The sequence below is a fragment of the Dipodomys spectabilis genome, unplaced genomic scaffold (genome assembly GCF_019054845.1).
Source record: "Dipodomys spectabilis isolate Male_0828 unplaced genomic scaffold, ASM1905484v1 ptg000179l, whole genome shotgun sequence".
Lineage (NCBI taxonomy): Eukaryota > Metazoa > Chordata > Mammalia > Rodentia > Heteromyidae > Dipodomys > Dipodomys spectabilis.
In genome coordinates this window covers 4,240,598-4,255,739 of record NW_024870856.1, presented here as the reverse complement: position 1 = coordinate 4,255,739, position 15,142 = coordinate 4,240,598, and the positions used below count along the sequence as shown (strand labels likewise).

At 40.1% G+C, this 15,142-nt stretch overlaps 1 protein-coding gene across 1 annotated transcript in view; it reads right to left on the bottom strand.

The window, feature by feature from the left end:
• The window catches only part of Dnah5 (dynein axonemal heavy chain 5), a 193,492-nt gene that overhangs the window by 135,918 nt on the left and 42,432 nt on the right, over positions 1-15,142 (bottom strand). The window contains exons 15-25 of the mRNA XM_042695192.1: positions 12,561-12,633; positions 11,739-11,978; positions 8,685-8,875; positions 8,514-8,601; positions 7,410-7,472; positions 6,852-6,989; positions 4,455-4,652; positions 3,681-3,916; positions 2,541-2,759; positions 1,189-1,257; positions 682-914 (exon numbers count right to left, since the gene is read on the bottom strand). Coding sequence (XP_042551126.1) covers positions 682-914; positions 1,189-1,257; positions 2,541-2,759; positions 3,681-3,916; positions 4,455-4,652; positions 6,852-6,989; positions 7,410-7,472; positions 8,514-8,601; positions 8,685-8,875; positions 11,739-11,978; positions 12,561-12,633 — 1,748 coding nt within the window. The remainder of the gene's footprint in view (positions 1-681; positions 915-1,188; positions 1,258-2,540; positions 2,760-3,680; positions 3,917-4,454; positions 4,653-6,851; positions 6,990-7,409; positions 7,473-8,513; positions 8,602-8,684; positions 8,876-11,738; positions 11,979-12,560; positions 12,634-15,142) is intronic.

Genomic DNA, 15,142 nt, shown 5'->3' with positions numbered 1-15,142 from the left:
CTATCTGTTAATATCATTTACTGTATATATCACAGGATATTGTTCCTCCAAATCAGGAGAGATGTGCCCAGTCAGTCCTTCATAACAATTACCTAGGAAAAGGTGTTGTCTTATTTCACTTTGTTTTGGCAGTACTAAGATACTTAGTAGGCAGTTATTCCACCACTTGCTTCGTGTTTCCAGCCCTAGGAGCATTATTGTAAAGGAGCAGAGGTGCCTTGTCATTTATTTCAACTCTACATACACATTTTGAGACCTTACCAAGACAAAGCACACTGTGTGGCACACTGTCAGTTAATAAACACACAATGTCTCATTTTCCCTAGATCCAGGTTATCAGACAATGTTGGAAAATCATAAGGTCGAAAGTGTTTCGGTATTTTTCTTAACCATAGGGTTCTGACTTTTACTCTGTGAAATTGTCTAACATAAACTTCAAATGTTTGATAGGTGAGACACAAATCAAAAGGCCTGACAAGATTGGCCCAGTTTAAATGACATGTTAAATAGAATACAGAGTGAGGTCAACTAACAACCATGTGGCAAAACGTGCTCTCCAGACAAGTGCTTTCCAAAGACATGCCTAAAATCTGGGATAAAAAGAGAACTTGGCAGCCTATCAAAGATAAAGCATGAGAAAAATCCCCTAACACTGGATGTGCTAAACATTGGGCTTCTCACCTGTTCTGGAATTCTAAGAGTTCGTTGTTGATTTTTTCAATATTCACTTCTGACCATAGAATATCTTGGTAACTATTGACAGTTTCTATGACACTGTTGTACAAACTGTATATTTTCTGTAGAAGACTTAGCTGTTTTTTTATCTCAAGAAGCTGAGGGTACTGAGTAACTGGCAGACCAAAAAGTTCTTCTCCTCCACTGTAGGTGATGTATTTGCGATAGATGTTATCAAACTGATTCTAATAAAAAACACACCGGAGCAATTAATATATAAATACACATGGAAGAAAAAGAAAAGACCCACAAATAAACAAGTAAGCATGAACTCCCATCACATTTAAATAAGAAATAAGTAATCATAGACACTACTTCTAATGATAACTACACTGAATCATAATTTTTACAATGAAAGTATATCTGCTATCTTACAAAAGTCTTTTATGTCTCATTGCTAAATCAGGGATGTTGAAAACACAATAGATATCTCCATTGTTTAGGAACAAAAACAGTTACCTGAAACATGGTTAGTCTATCACTGGCTTCCTGAGGTTTCAAGCTGCCAACCATTGGGCCATTCTGAAACAGATTTAAATAAACTTAAAACAAAATGAAGAATAAATTTTAGTAACTTAGCCTGGTGGTGGTTCACGCCTGTAATCCTAGCTACTCAGAAGGCTGAGATCTGAGGATCGCGGTTCAAAGCCAGCCCGGGCAGGAAAGTCCGTGAGACTCTTATCTCCAATAAACCATGAAAACTGGAAGTGGCGCTGTGGCTCAAGCGGTAGAGCGGTTGCCTTGAGCTGAATTGCTAAGGGATAGTGCGCAGGCCCAGAGTTAAAGCCCCATGACTGACAAAAAAAAAAATTTCAGTAACTTACAGGATTTATGTATCAAAGTTAGCATTAATATGCCACAAACAAAATCAGAAGGGACTGAGAAACTGATTTGCTTGGCCATATGTTTCCAGTCTAATAAAGTCAAGTTAATACTACAGCCCCCATAACTTAAGAAATCTTGACTATTTAAAATACTGATTATCTACCTCTTTGGTGATACCAGAATATACCAGATACAGTATTGGATGTCTTTTTTCTGGAGAAAGTACATATTGAAAATATTGAAGAAAAATATTAACACCATTAGTTCATAGATTTCACCAGTATAAAACCTATTTATAAAATTAGCCACAATCTCAACACGGTTTTCTTCTATTATGACAACATAAATATATGGTTTCTGTATTCCTTCATCCATTAAGTGATTATACAGACTGAATCTCCTAGCTTTATTCCTTTTGTGATTTGATATGTTTGTAATAGTTTTAAAACCTATTTCAAGAAGCTGAAGGTACTGGACTGAGTGACCAATGGACATAAGAGCCCTGTCCTCCATTCTTGTAATTAGCATATTATAATTGGCTGGAAACCAAGCTCATTATATAACACACTTCCATTGGAAGACTGCACTAAAGCCCCTATAAATGGTTCAAATGGGAGCCCAGTGTCATCTGTTTTGCTCATCATTTTCTTGGGCATGAAGGACACTGCTTGACACATATCTGACAATGTATCCTTTGTACAACTAAGGAATAGTATGGGAGAAAGCAAAACTATTTATATTTGAATAATACTTAGCTGCACATATTTGAAAAGGTACTAAACAACTTCAGTAAGAGACCAGTGATACAGTATGAACAGCATGCTCACATTGGCCTGAAATTATTCAGGATGAACTAGTTGCTGAGTGAAAATAAAATGTCCATGCCTACAGATTTCCCCAGGAATTTGACACAGCATTCTAAACAGTGTGTTCTGTTCACATTTTCCTGGAAACACACATGGAAAAAGCCAGAGTCATACCAAGTCATAGTTCACATAAAACTGTTGACAGTCCTGTAGAAAGACCTCCACCGTGCTAATCAGCTCCTTCCTGAAAGAGGGCTGCAGGGAGACTAACTCATTCTGGACTTCACTGGCCCGGGCAAGCAGCTTCTCCCAGGCATAGCGCAGAGCATCAACTTTGTCCATCTCTTCCTTTACTACCAGAAGTCCATATTTGTTAAGTAGAGCATATGATTCCTGCACAAAAGAGGGAAAACTTAATTTCTGCAAGTCAGACACATATATCCACAAGCAGTTGGGCTGGGCCTGAGGATGAAATAAGCTGCCACCCTCACAAAGTCACCTGACCTCTCCTTCTATTTCCTGACTACAAGAGCTTGCATGGGTAAAAAATCCATTCAGCTCTGGTTTCTTCCTCTACAAAATGGAACAACTCTCTAGCTGTTTCCTGGGATCTTTGGGAGCGCCTGAGAAAATGCAACGTTAGATACATTTTCCAAATTATAAGACATGACGGAAATAGAAGCTACCTGTACCTGTGCCCCCAAATTATAACCTGATTCCTGTGTGGGAAGGGAGGTGCAGTGAAGACAGGATGAGTTGGGACATGAAGGGGCATTAAGGATCTTAGCAGCCCTTCCAGGTCCTGTTTACCAGTGAGGGATCCCTTCCCCCACTGGTTTCTCCCTGGGAAACCTGTCTCCATCTGAATGGACCCTTCTCACAGTGACAGCACTGTATTTCTGCACTAGGGGTACAAAGGGGAGTCTCCTCTGCCTGGAGGTGGGACCACCTGTGTGGCACACATCCTGCCTTGGAACCCCCACAGCATCAAGGTGAAGTCAGTCTGCAGCTGAGAACACATTCTCACTTCGCTTTCTCCTCCCAGTCTCATCCTGATTACGTCACCCCCCTGTGAGCAGCCCTTAATAATTCATGTGTCCTGAGGCCTTCTTCTTAGGGACCTGAACTGACCCAGAAAGGAAGAGAACCCGGCCCTGAAAGGCAGCCTGTGAAGACTAAGCATCGTTATTATTGGATTTATTGTTCTTAACTTTAGTATCCAATCTTAATTCCAGCACAGATCTGGTCAGTATGTCAGCCAATGCATCCAATGTACAGAACTGTCCCTCTAACGAACAACAGGTGCTGGTTTACCTCAATGGGCCCCACTTGAAAGTCAACGTGGATTTGCTGCTCCCTGATCTCTTTCAGTGCAGCCATTGCAATCCGTATATCATCTAGGTCTTTGATTGGACGATTCAGTTTCTTGCTGAACTCCTCAACAAGTGCAAATATGGTGTCCATCTCACTCCTGTACTTTTGGTTACAGTGGCGACCGACAACCATCATCCAACTTCTTATCTCAGCAGTGAGGGCAAATTTCAAGTCAGCTGTGAAAATCAGGTTCTGTTTAGAAAACTTGAACCAGTATGAAAAGACAATGCTGCTGTTCTCTCAAAGTAAATGCATTTTCACTTATACTCCTCTAAATCATAAAATATAAACTAGAAAAAAGAACCTTTTTCTAATCATTATATACTAATTCATTTTCTGAAGCTACTTTATACAATTAAAATTTATTTTAAAAGTGCTTAAAACTACATTTCAAAATCCTCAGAGTTAAGCCTCAAATATTTGTTGTTACTTAATAATCCAAGAGTAAATCTTAATTGTAAATGCAACAGATTCATCCCCCTTTCTCTGGAGCCCTTATTTTCAAGGTTTGACAGCAAAGTCTCCAAAATAGTGCAGAATAAATAATTATACAGAAGGGAATAAAAACAACTCTACAAATTGGTCTTAAAGCTTGAGGCTCATAAAAGAAGAGTCAATCTTTAAGACAGCTAATACCCTCTGGAATACTGATCTAGGAAGAGACACAACCATGCCGCCGAATTTATATAACTGTCTGAAAGACAACGAACCAACCTGTATACAAAGCAATGGCACCCACGCAGATGCACTCCGGCTCAGCATTAATTTCCTGCTCTAGGTTTTGGAAATAAAGAATCTGGGACTCAAATTCAGAAAGCAAAGGGTTTTGCATGATAAACGTCCTGATGGCTTCTTCTTTCTCCTTTTGCCAGATGTGATTATAGCATTTGAAGTGATCCATGGATGCAATAACTTCCTACAGTCCAAATAACATTAGATTTGTGGAGAAAAAGAAAAATCCGAAATGACATTATGATACGAGGAAGCCTTTTCCCACTGCAGGTGGTTGTCCTGGAGTTCTTTAGATGGTTCATTATTGGACATGGTTAAGCATGAGTTGGGAATGATGTCGAATTGGGTTATATACAATGGTGTGGACAGTAACTCAGGGACAGGATCCATGTCACAGTCCTATCCCTCACCAAAAAGAAAGTGAACAGTTCTTAGAAACTAGAAAACATCCTTGTGGACAAGGTCCTTTTGATCAGAGCTGGACCCAGGTCAAAAAGCACAGCTCAAGATTGTGCCATAAAATGTCATCAATCAACACTACTGAGGTGTTTTTCTCTTTTTCACTCACATGCTTTCTCACTGGCTGAACACACGGGAAACTGCAGTTGGAACCTGGTGGTGTGTTATCTAGGGACTCCTATACAGAGGGAGAAGGGTTGAGCTTGGATCTGGAGGGGAAGGGCCAGCCAAACATAGCCAGAATCGAACTCCAGTGGGACATTGCATGGAATCATATAAAAATGTATAAATCCTGGCTGGGCACTAGCTGCCTCATGCCTATAACCCCTAGATACTCAGAAGGCTGAGAACTGAGACTCAAGTTCCAGTGCCAGCCTAGGCAGACCAATCTGAAAGACTCATCTCCAATTAACCAGCAAAAAGCTGGAAGTGGAGCAGTGGCTCAAGTGATGAGGCTAGCTTTGAACAACAGGGGAAAAAAATACTAAGGGAAAGCACCTAGACCCTGTGATCAAGCCCAGTACTGGCACAAAAGAGAGAGAGAGAAAGCATTCAGCATAGGAGTTTAAGCCTACAGTTAGAAGAATGTTGGCCATGCTTCCAGGATTTGAGGCCTAGGAAAACAGCAGAAGACACTTTGAAAGAAAGGACTAGGAAATCACAGCAGGAAATGGGAACAAAGTCTGATTATAAAAGATTGAGACAGCAACACATTAGAAATTGTGAACAGTCTCTGGAATCCCCAGAGAATCACTGATGAGTCTCAAGTCAGGAGAGACAGATGCTGAACTCTGCACAGCACTGAAAAGCCCTTCACTAACAGCTGTACTTACCTATATTGCCACAGTATATTTAGTCCAACTTCTTCCCTTCATACCTGGATCTCCCTAATAGTAGCTGGCTATATTCAAAGGAATTAATAGATCTTACCACTGATTTATTTTTGTTTGTATTTTGTATGATTACTGAGGTACTTAAAAATATATATGGATACTTATTTAAAGATACTCTTCTTAATTCTATCATTCATTTTAGAGCCTAGAAGGAAGAGACTGGGTCATTATTTACAAAATTTCATAAACATTGTCCTTAGGCCAAAGTGAAATACAAGTATCTTCCATATAGTAAGAAAAGGAAATTAAATGTACATAAAGGCAAAGACATCAGTTCCCTCAGGAGCACATTAAAAATAAATACAATTTCTTCACACTGTTATAGAATATGTAGACATTCAGAGTGCTTTCAAACAAATCTAGCTTCCTTTGGAAAAACTAGGCAACAGAAATTATGTATTTGCTGAGCAACAACTATTCACGCAAAACTAAGAAACAATTAGAGTTGACAAGCTTTAATGCAATGTGAACATAGCCTTGTAATTAAAAAGTGATTTCAGCATCTTAAGTCTTTCTGACTACAAGAACAAGTTTGCCTAAACCAAAAAAGAAAAACTGAGGCAAAACAAAAACCATGTTGGAAGAAAAACTAACCTGAATTTACATCCATATCTAGTGCTTGTTTTCACAGTAATAATATTTTCCCCTCTGACTTTCACAAGGAAAAATATGTTTCCATTTCAGCTGTCTGACCACACAGACAAGCCATGTTCTATCTGACTTCTTGCAGGAGAATTGTAAAATCAGCCTGACTTGTGGGTTAAAACTTAACATATTTTTTAAAGTTAGATTCATCTATATTAAGAGAAGATCTAAGACATTAAACAGACTACAGTAGGAAATGGAATAACGCCTCTGTCCGTTGCCTTCTACCATGGAGAGGCCTCAGTGCATAAGTGTTTGCTGAGTACACACAAGATGCCTGGCATGCTCGCTATAAGCACCAGGGAAAGTGAGGGCTGCAGGCAGAACAAGTTCACTCAAGCACCTGCTGGGAAGGGAAGCGCCTGTCCAAAGGAATCTTGACCTACCTTTTTGGTGGAGTGGATGATGGTGCTAAGCACAGAGACTAATTTTACAATCTCTTTGTTGTCAGAAACATTCTTATAATAGTTTTTGATTTGCACTGGAATGGGTAAATTTATAGATGCTATCTCAACGGTATCTAAGCAAAAGAGAGAGAAAAGAAGTTTACATTAACAGTATATGGAAAGTTATTTTGCAAAGATTAGATTTCGGCTATGGCAAAGTAAGGATTCAGGAAATATTCTCCTCTATAAAAGCATATAAAAATGGTAGGAAAATGAACAGCGTCGACATTGATGGATTAAGCAAAGCTTACAATAAGCCACGAAGTGGTTGTTCAGCGGAACCACACTAGATCTCCATATCAGCAGAGGGTTTGTGTGCTGTAACCTCCTCTAGCCTTAGATGGCCACAGCAGCCTTGAAGACCAGCTGTCTCACCTCCTCTGTAGCCATGAAGACCAGCACCCCAGCCATCCCAGGGAGGCCAGGCTGGGCTTGGGGCTCCTCTGGGAGTAAGGGGGACAAGGGTTCCTTGGGATTGTCATCCATTAATCTACCTGCAAACACTCCAGAAAAGTTGCAACGAAAATTATCTTTAGCTTCCCTGATGGAGAAATTCACTAAAAGAGATAGACAGAGACAGACAGAGAGACAGGTGAAAGCTAAAGGAAAAGAGAAAGGGAAAGGGAGGGGAGGAGAGGAAGAAGGCAGAAAAAGGAAAGGGGAAGAAATCACTCAAGTCATATGCCAAAATAAAAGTTCACAATCATCAACACAATACAACTTCACGCTACTTGAGGCAGTAGTATTAGAAAGAGACATCCTGGAGAAAGAGGTCCAGAGGAAGCATTAGCAGCCCGGACCTTCTCCTGGGGCTCTAGAAACACAGATGTACAGAGTCTTAGGTGTGCTGGGAGACCCCACAGGGCCTGGGTTTCACTCGGGGGTGGGTCAAGACTCTCTACCATGTCAAGAAACACTCATCACAGTGATGATCTTGTGCTCTTTCAAAAATCCTTCTGGCTGTCCTAGTATCTTTGCTGGTCCTGGGACTTAAACTCAGGGCCTAGGTGTTGTCCCTTAGTTTTTTCACTCAAGGTTGATTCTCTAAACATTTATGTCACAGCTCCATTCCTGGATTATTGGTGGTCACTTGGAGATAAAAATCTCATGGTCTTTCCTGCCCAGTCTGGCTTCTAACTTGATCCTCAGACCTAAGCCTCCTAAGTAGCTAGTGATACAAGCAGCTGTGATCCTTAGATCTCAGCCTCCTGAGCAGTTAGGATGACAGGCGTGAGCCACCCAGCCCCCCAGTCTCATCTTCAGATTGGACCCAAATCACTGGTGCATCTGCTGTGATGGACAAAATAAATGCAGATGTGATGGTGGCAGAAAACTCAAACTATGCACACCTTCACACTCGGCCAGCTGACGTGGCTCTTTACTTATTATTCCAATCCCACTTGATTTGAGAATTGCACCAGAAAATAGAGAAGTACATTGAAGCTCTATAAATGTTGATTTGACATCATTATTTAAAAGAAAACTATGATCATATAAAATAATATTTATCAAAATGAACTCGAAGAAATGAAACCAAGAGGGTTTTTTTGTTGCTGTTTTTTCAATAAAATAAATAAAGAAACTAAAAGAACATTTACCTTGAGCTTCATTTTCTCCCATATCCGTCTCAGAATCGCTGTCTTCGTGACTCCGCAAAGCAGCCATTTTTCTTTCATTCACCTTTTTCTACAACATAAAAGATAATTTTCAGCCTCCCTCTATCCATAAGAGAAACAGCTTCCAAACGGAAGGTTTCCATCCAGGCTCACCTGGGACAGCAGCTCGCTGCTCCACTGTCTGACCCCCTTGGGGACGCTGGTGATGCACTCCACAGCCTTGTTCAGTGTCTGCTGTATGTCCTCCAGGGTGGGGACAATGGACACACTGGGGATGGCCAGGGTGATGCTGGCCCGGAAAATGGGGAGATGATTCGGCTTCATCTTGCATGCACTATGACTGTCTGAGTTAATATGAAACCAGAGAGAGTTCAGCTTTGTAACTCAAAATGAAATTACTGCATTTCTAACCAAAATATATGTAAATCAAGTATCTAGTGCAACACATAATAGGTATGTAATCAGGTAAATATTTATTGAACATTATCATAATATTACTGAGTGAATGAATGAATGAAAACAATTAAAGGCTCTAGTTTTACTCAACATAACACCAGTTCAGTGAAGATCATGTCATGTTCTGGTGACAGTTTGTTGGTATACACTCTAGAAAGGAACCCTACAATGTAACTCACCAAATATAGCAGCAGGGCTTTTGAATCTGGAGATAGATATATAAGTATATAATATAGATACATACACACAAATGTGTGAATATACCAATATGCCAACATCATTGGAAATAACTTTATATAGTTAAAAATGCCAATAATATATAAAGTTAGGAAGCACCTGTGATTTGATGCTTAGCATGAAATTTGGTAAGTTGTATTAATTCCCCTGTGTCTATGAAAAGAACCATCTTCTATTCTCAAGTAAAATGAACATTTAAAACCTTGAGATAATGTTTTTCTCTCATATTTGGAATCTATATCTAAAAGATATACAAATACATAGATAAATACATACATATTTGCACACAGAATACGATTGTAATTATGGGACTCTGTGAAGAGGAGAAAGGGAGAAAGGAAAAGAGAATGATGGCGGTGTGTAATATCCAATTACATCTTACGTATGAAGGTGGTGTAAGGAAACACTGAATGCTGTTGAATAAGGGGTGCTACAGGGGCATGGGGGAAAGGGAGGTAACAGAGGAGGCTAATCACTTAAATATGTGCACTGTGAAATACTATGGCAAAATTGTTTTGTACAATTAATATACACTGAAAAAAAAACTGAGTCACAGGAACGTGAAATAGGTTCTTTTGAGGATAGGAACGGGCAGTGCTGAGGAGGGCCATCAAGGAGGAGGAGTCTGGTCAGACTACTTTGCACACACATATAAGAACAAAAGAGTGAACCCTGCTGACAGTGTTTCCAAAAGGGAAAAAAAGGATGCTGATAGAGAGGGTGGATTGGATCAGGGAATCTTGTATGCAAGTACACAGTACAGATCCTCTTACAATTAATATGTGCCCATTTAAAAACTCATGCCACCAAGCAGAATGTCCTTCCAAAATTCTTAGGTTTGTTTATCTATAAAGATACTTCCTTAAATGACAGTATTCAAAATAACTAAGACTTCCTATCCTCTTAGTTTTCAGTTTTAATTAGTTTTTTTTTTTACTATTTTTTAATGTAAATTTTAACTTCAATATGTGCCTATATTTCATGAGCTTTGAAGCATACTTGGGAAGTGTCACAATTATTTCTGCACCCTGCTGGAAAGCATGGAACGTTAGGACTGAAGAAGACAGCTGAAATATCACCCAAATAGCACAGTAGATGCTACTTTGAAAAATGTATTCAAACGTGTTTTTCTTTCATGAGATTGTTTCTAACACATTTATAAGATTATTTATTTGTTGCTTTATTATGTCCCTTCCCCACGGTATAACCCCTGCTTTCACTGTATTTGATGTTGGTATAATTTGTGGAGGGGAAGGGGAAAAACAAATCGTTTAAATAGGGATATAGGTGGACCCATTGCAACAATGAGAAGTACAAGTCATTATGTATAAAATGAACTTTACAACTTTGGTGGGGGGGGAGTTTTGGGGGGGAAAGGGAGGACGGATGGGAAGGGATAGGAAGGGGAAAGAAAGGAGGAAGCTACAATGCTTGATAAGAAATGTACTCATTATCTTGCCCATGTAATTGTAACCCCTCTGTACAGTATTTTCACAATAAAAATTTTAAAAAAAGAAAAATGTGACAGTGATATGACTGTCACCACTTAATGGGACAGGTTACTAACTTAGTAATCGGGCAATGACACAATCTTCTCTACTTCTTTTTGGTGGTACTGGAGTTTGAACTCAGGACCTCAGTAGGCAGGCATTCTACCACATGAGTCACTCCCTCCCCAAGTTGTGTAACTTTTTTTTTGGTCAGTCGTGGGTCTTGAACTCTGGGCCTAGGCCCTGTCCCTGAACTCTTCAGTTCAAGGCAAGCACTCTACCACTTGAGCCATAGTACCACACTGATTTTCAGGTGGTTAATTGGAGATAAGCATCTCATGGATTTTCCTGCCCAAGCTAGCTTTGAACCACAATCTGCAGACCTCAGTCTCCAGAGTCACTAGGATTATAGGTGTGAGCCACCAGAGCCCAGCTGTGTTTCTTCTTTTTAAAGCATTTTTATGAATTAAGGTAATTCGTTTTAGACATTTCTATCTCACTACAGAAGATTAAAAATGATGTAGAGTTTGTATTGTGTGTGTGTGTGTGTGTGTGTGTGTGTGTGTTTGCACGATTTTACTGAGGATTAAAGCCAGGGAATCTTGCATGCTACACAAACACTCTTACCAACTGAACCATGGGTTCAGCCTTTTTGTTTCTATTGTTATTCTATTTTTTAAGGGGGGGGGGGGGGGATTTGGGAGAGCTTTGTTGTTATTTTGTAAGATATAATCTCCTTAAGTTGCTCCAGACTGGTCTCAACCTCACAATCTTCCTACCTCTGCCTCAACTGTAAACATGTTAACTAAACCTTGCCATATTCGTTTTCTGGGTTTTAATGTGAGCAATGAGAGCATCCACTGTATGGAATTGTGGTGACTAAAGTGCATGTTTAAACTTAACAAGGAGGCAATAGTAGATTTTTAATTATGAAAATTTAACAGGAGTGGGTACACACACACACACACACACACACACACACACACACACACACACACACACACTACACCTAATCAGTCCTTACCCCTGAAGTGAACTGAGTGGGACGCTTGAACGCGCTTGCGAATAGCCTCTAGCGTATTCCTCGTAACTTTCAGAAGTGCATCCATGTTTTGATGGTTGAAATGAGAGAGCAGCTCACAGGCTTCTTCCTCTAACACCTCAGTTTGTTTCTTCTTTCTTGTGACTGTTGCTAAAGACAAGGAGCCAGTCCCAGCATTCAGGCAGGAGGCCAAGGCATCAGAATTTCCGTCTTCTCTTTTCACTGTTAGTAGGTGAGAGACATAGACAGGGAATAGAGAGAAAAATAGAGAAATAGATACAGAAATAGAGAGATAGATAGAGATAGATACAGAAATAGAGAGAAAGATAGATTTGTGTCATGATAAAGAAAAATAAGATAAACTATAGATGAGTTTAATGTCACGCTTCTTAGAAAGTGAAGCCATTAAAGAAAGAAAAGGAAGTCTGAACACCAGATGGATTGATGGAGGCCTCTCCTCAATAGGAAAAAAATAACCAAGGCAAGACATAGAAGCTATCAGTTAAAAGCTACACTGAGCCCCAGGAGCCTGGGGCTTAGAACTTTGTCTCCTGTTAACATTCCTCACACCTTGAAAGAATAAGTTCTCTGCTACTTCTCAGTATTCTCACCTGTCAATCCTAATCTACATATACTTCACAGAAAACTTCAATCCAAAATCCATCTTACTTACAGATAAGGTAAATAAAACATCAACACCTACACAAACCAAACAGAGAGCCAAATATGAAAGAGGGACAATGTACAGGACATGAATGCAGATTCTAACACCAAAAAAAGGAAATAACCATTTAGCTTCATTACATAAACTCATAATCATAATTTCAGATTCATACATATCATTATAAAATTGGCCAGTGTTGCCGGCCACCAGTGGCTTACATCTGCAATCCTAGCTACTCTCAGGAGGCTGACAACTGAGGATCTCAGTTCAAAGCCAGCCAGGGGAGGAAAATCCGTGAGACTCTTCTCTCCAATTAACCACCAGAAAACTGGAAGTCGTGCTGTGGCTCAAATGGTAGAGCACTAGCCTCGAGCTGAAGAGCTGAGGGACAGTACCCAGGCCCAGAGTTCAAGCCCCATGACCAACAACAACAACAAAAAATAATAGCCAGTGTTTATAGAGGTGTAAAAGTGATTACTATTAGAAAATTACATTTTATATTTTTAGTAAATGCCCTAGAAAAACAAGACTTTTATTACCTTGGGTCTTACCTGAAGTTTCGTTCTTTGAGTCGACCTTACTCAGATTGCATGCTTTATCACTTTCTTCTTTAGCTGGAATCTCCACATCCAGCAACATGTTTATTAGCTCATTGACAGCCTCTTCCACTAAAGAGCTTTTAAAATGCAGTATCTGAGCACCATTTACACAAAGGTCCTAAACAAAAATCAAACAACAACAACCAAGATGAGGCTGGTGTTATATTTGCTTATCTAATCTAGCTCTTCAGAACCCAGAAGGAACCATAGAAATGCCACAGTCAACCTCCAGGTGAGGTTTTAGTGAAGTTGGACCTTTGTGCTACTTCCCCAGGCATCCTGGAAAACAACCATCCAGTAGTCAATGGGAGCCGGGTGAATGGACCAAAACCCCACTTCTCTAGCAAGGAAGGAAAAGCTCAGAAAGCCACCAGCAGCTTCTCTGCCCATGAAGTTTCCTTCCTATATCACAAATCTGCTTAGCCAGCACGTTTTCCTCTCCATCTTTGCTGACAAGCCATACTCATCTCCTAGTTAACTTCTCTTATATTCCTTTCCCCTCTGATGAGATTTTGCATTTCTCAAAAAGGAAATTGAATAACTATAAACTAATATAATTTGGATCACTGTGATGGATTTTGTAGTTGGTTAGACAGGCAAGTATATTCAGAGAGACAAGTGATACATGCAGAATCAGTTATTTACACCCAGAAGGAAAATAAAGCTAAGAAATAATAGACTTTGTTGGTTACTCAGTCTAGAGAATCTCAACATCAAACTCCCACATCAAACATCAGCTTGTGATTCCTCATGCCACAGAGTCAAGGTGATCCCCTGACCACTTTCACACACAGGTGTTGGCAATAAAGATAACAAGAATTCATGACCCAAACTCAACCAAGGTTCTAATGCTACCATAGTCCTGAGACACTTTCCTCTACTTAGCTCTGCAATAACTGTGACATCCAGTCTTTGGCCATCCTCTCCCAACACGCAATGGATAGCCTTGATTTCTACAGCAGAAAGCAAATGGAACCATGATGTGTAGTCTTCATCCGACCCACCAGCCCTGTACCTTTTCCCAGAAGAGAAATCAGCCTCTATCATGAACATTTCTCCTTTCTGTTCCAGTGAGTGTTGCTCCTGCCACTCAAACACACATGCACATCTGAAGTTCTGACTCACAGCCTCTCCTGCTTTCTCCAGACTTCATGACTTCCAGCCCCCTGTTTTCCTCTCCACTTGATTTTGTCTGGGCATAAACTTCAAATCAACACCTTCTTCCAGATAACAAATCAAAACACTTCTGGACCTTTCCATTCCTCTATCTGGAATGCTCTTCCCCAAAGGTATCACATGGAAGCCAGGCACCAGTGGCTGATGACTAATCTTAGCTACTCATCAGGTTTATATATGAGAATCACAGTTGGAAGCCAGCCTAAGCAGAAGTGTCTGTGAGAATTTATCTTCAATTAATCACAATTAAAGGAAAGTGGAGCAGTGGCTCAAGTGCTCAAGTGGTAGAGAGTTAAGCAAAGCTTAGGGACAGTGCCCAAACCCAGAGTTCAAGCCCTAAGACCAGACCTCCCCCCCCCCCAAAAAAAAGAGAGTCACATGGCTTATTCTCTCACTTCCTCTAGTCAAATGGAGTCACAGAAGTCATCCTTGACCACCATCATAAAATCACAATGCCATATCAGGTAGTTTGTGTCTCTATTACCCTCTTAATTTTTTCTCCATTAACGTATCACTACCTGACATGTTTACCCGTTGGCTTTTTTGCTTGTTCTGAGGGTAACTAGAGCTTTATTTGTTTATGGGCACTGGGGTCAGCATAGATGCTCCAGCAAAAATTGCACAACCGATAAATAAATTCTGAAATTTTAAGAGGAAGCAGTCACTCATAGTGGTAATCAAAAGTGCAGATGAATCATTCTCAACTGAAGATGGCTGAAAGAAAACAGGAACAACCTAAGCCTTCTCCCAAGAAGCAGAGTTTTAGGGTCCGATTAGGCATTCCACATCCATGAGATAAGCTATAATTATATAGAGATAGACACCAAAAAAGAAAATTATAAACTGCTTGCTTAAGAAGAAACCAGCGAGGAGTTTCTTGGTGGGGCAGCCACGTGGTGGCCCAGCCCCAGGCTACACACATAGTTTTAGTGGAGAGCTAAGACAGG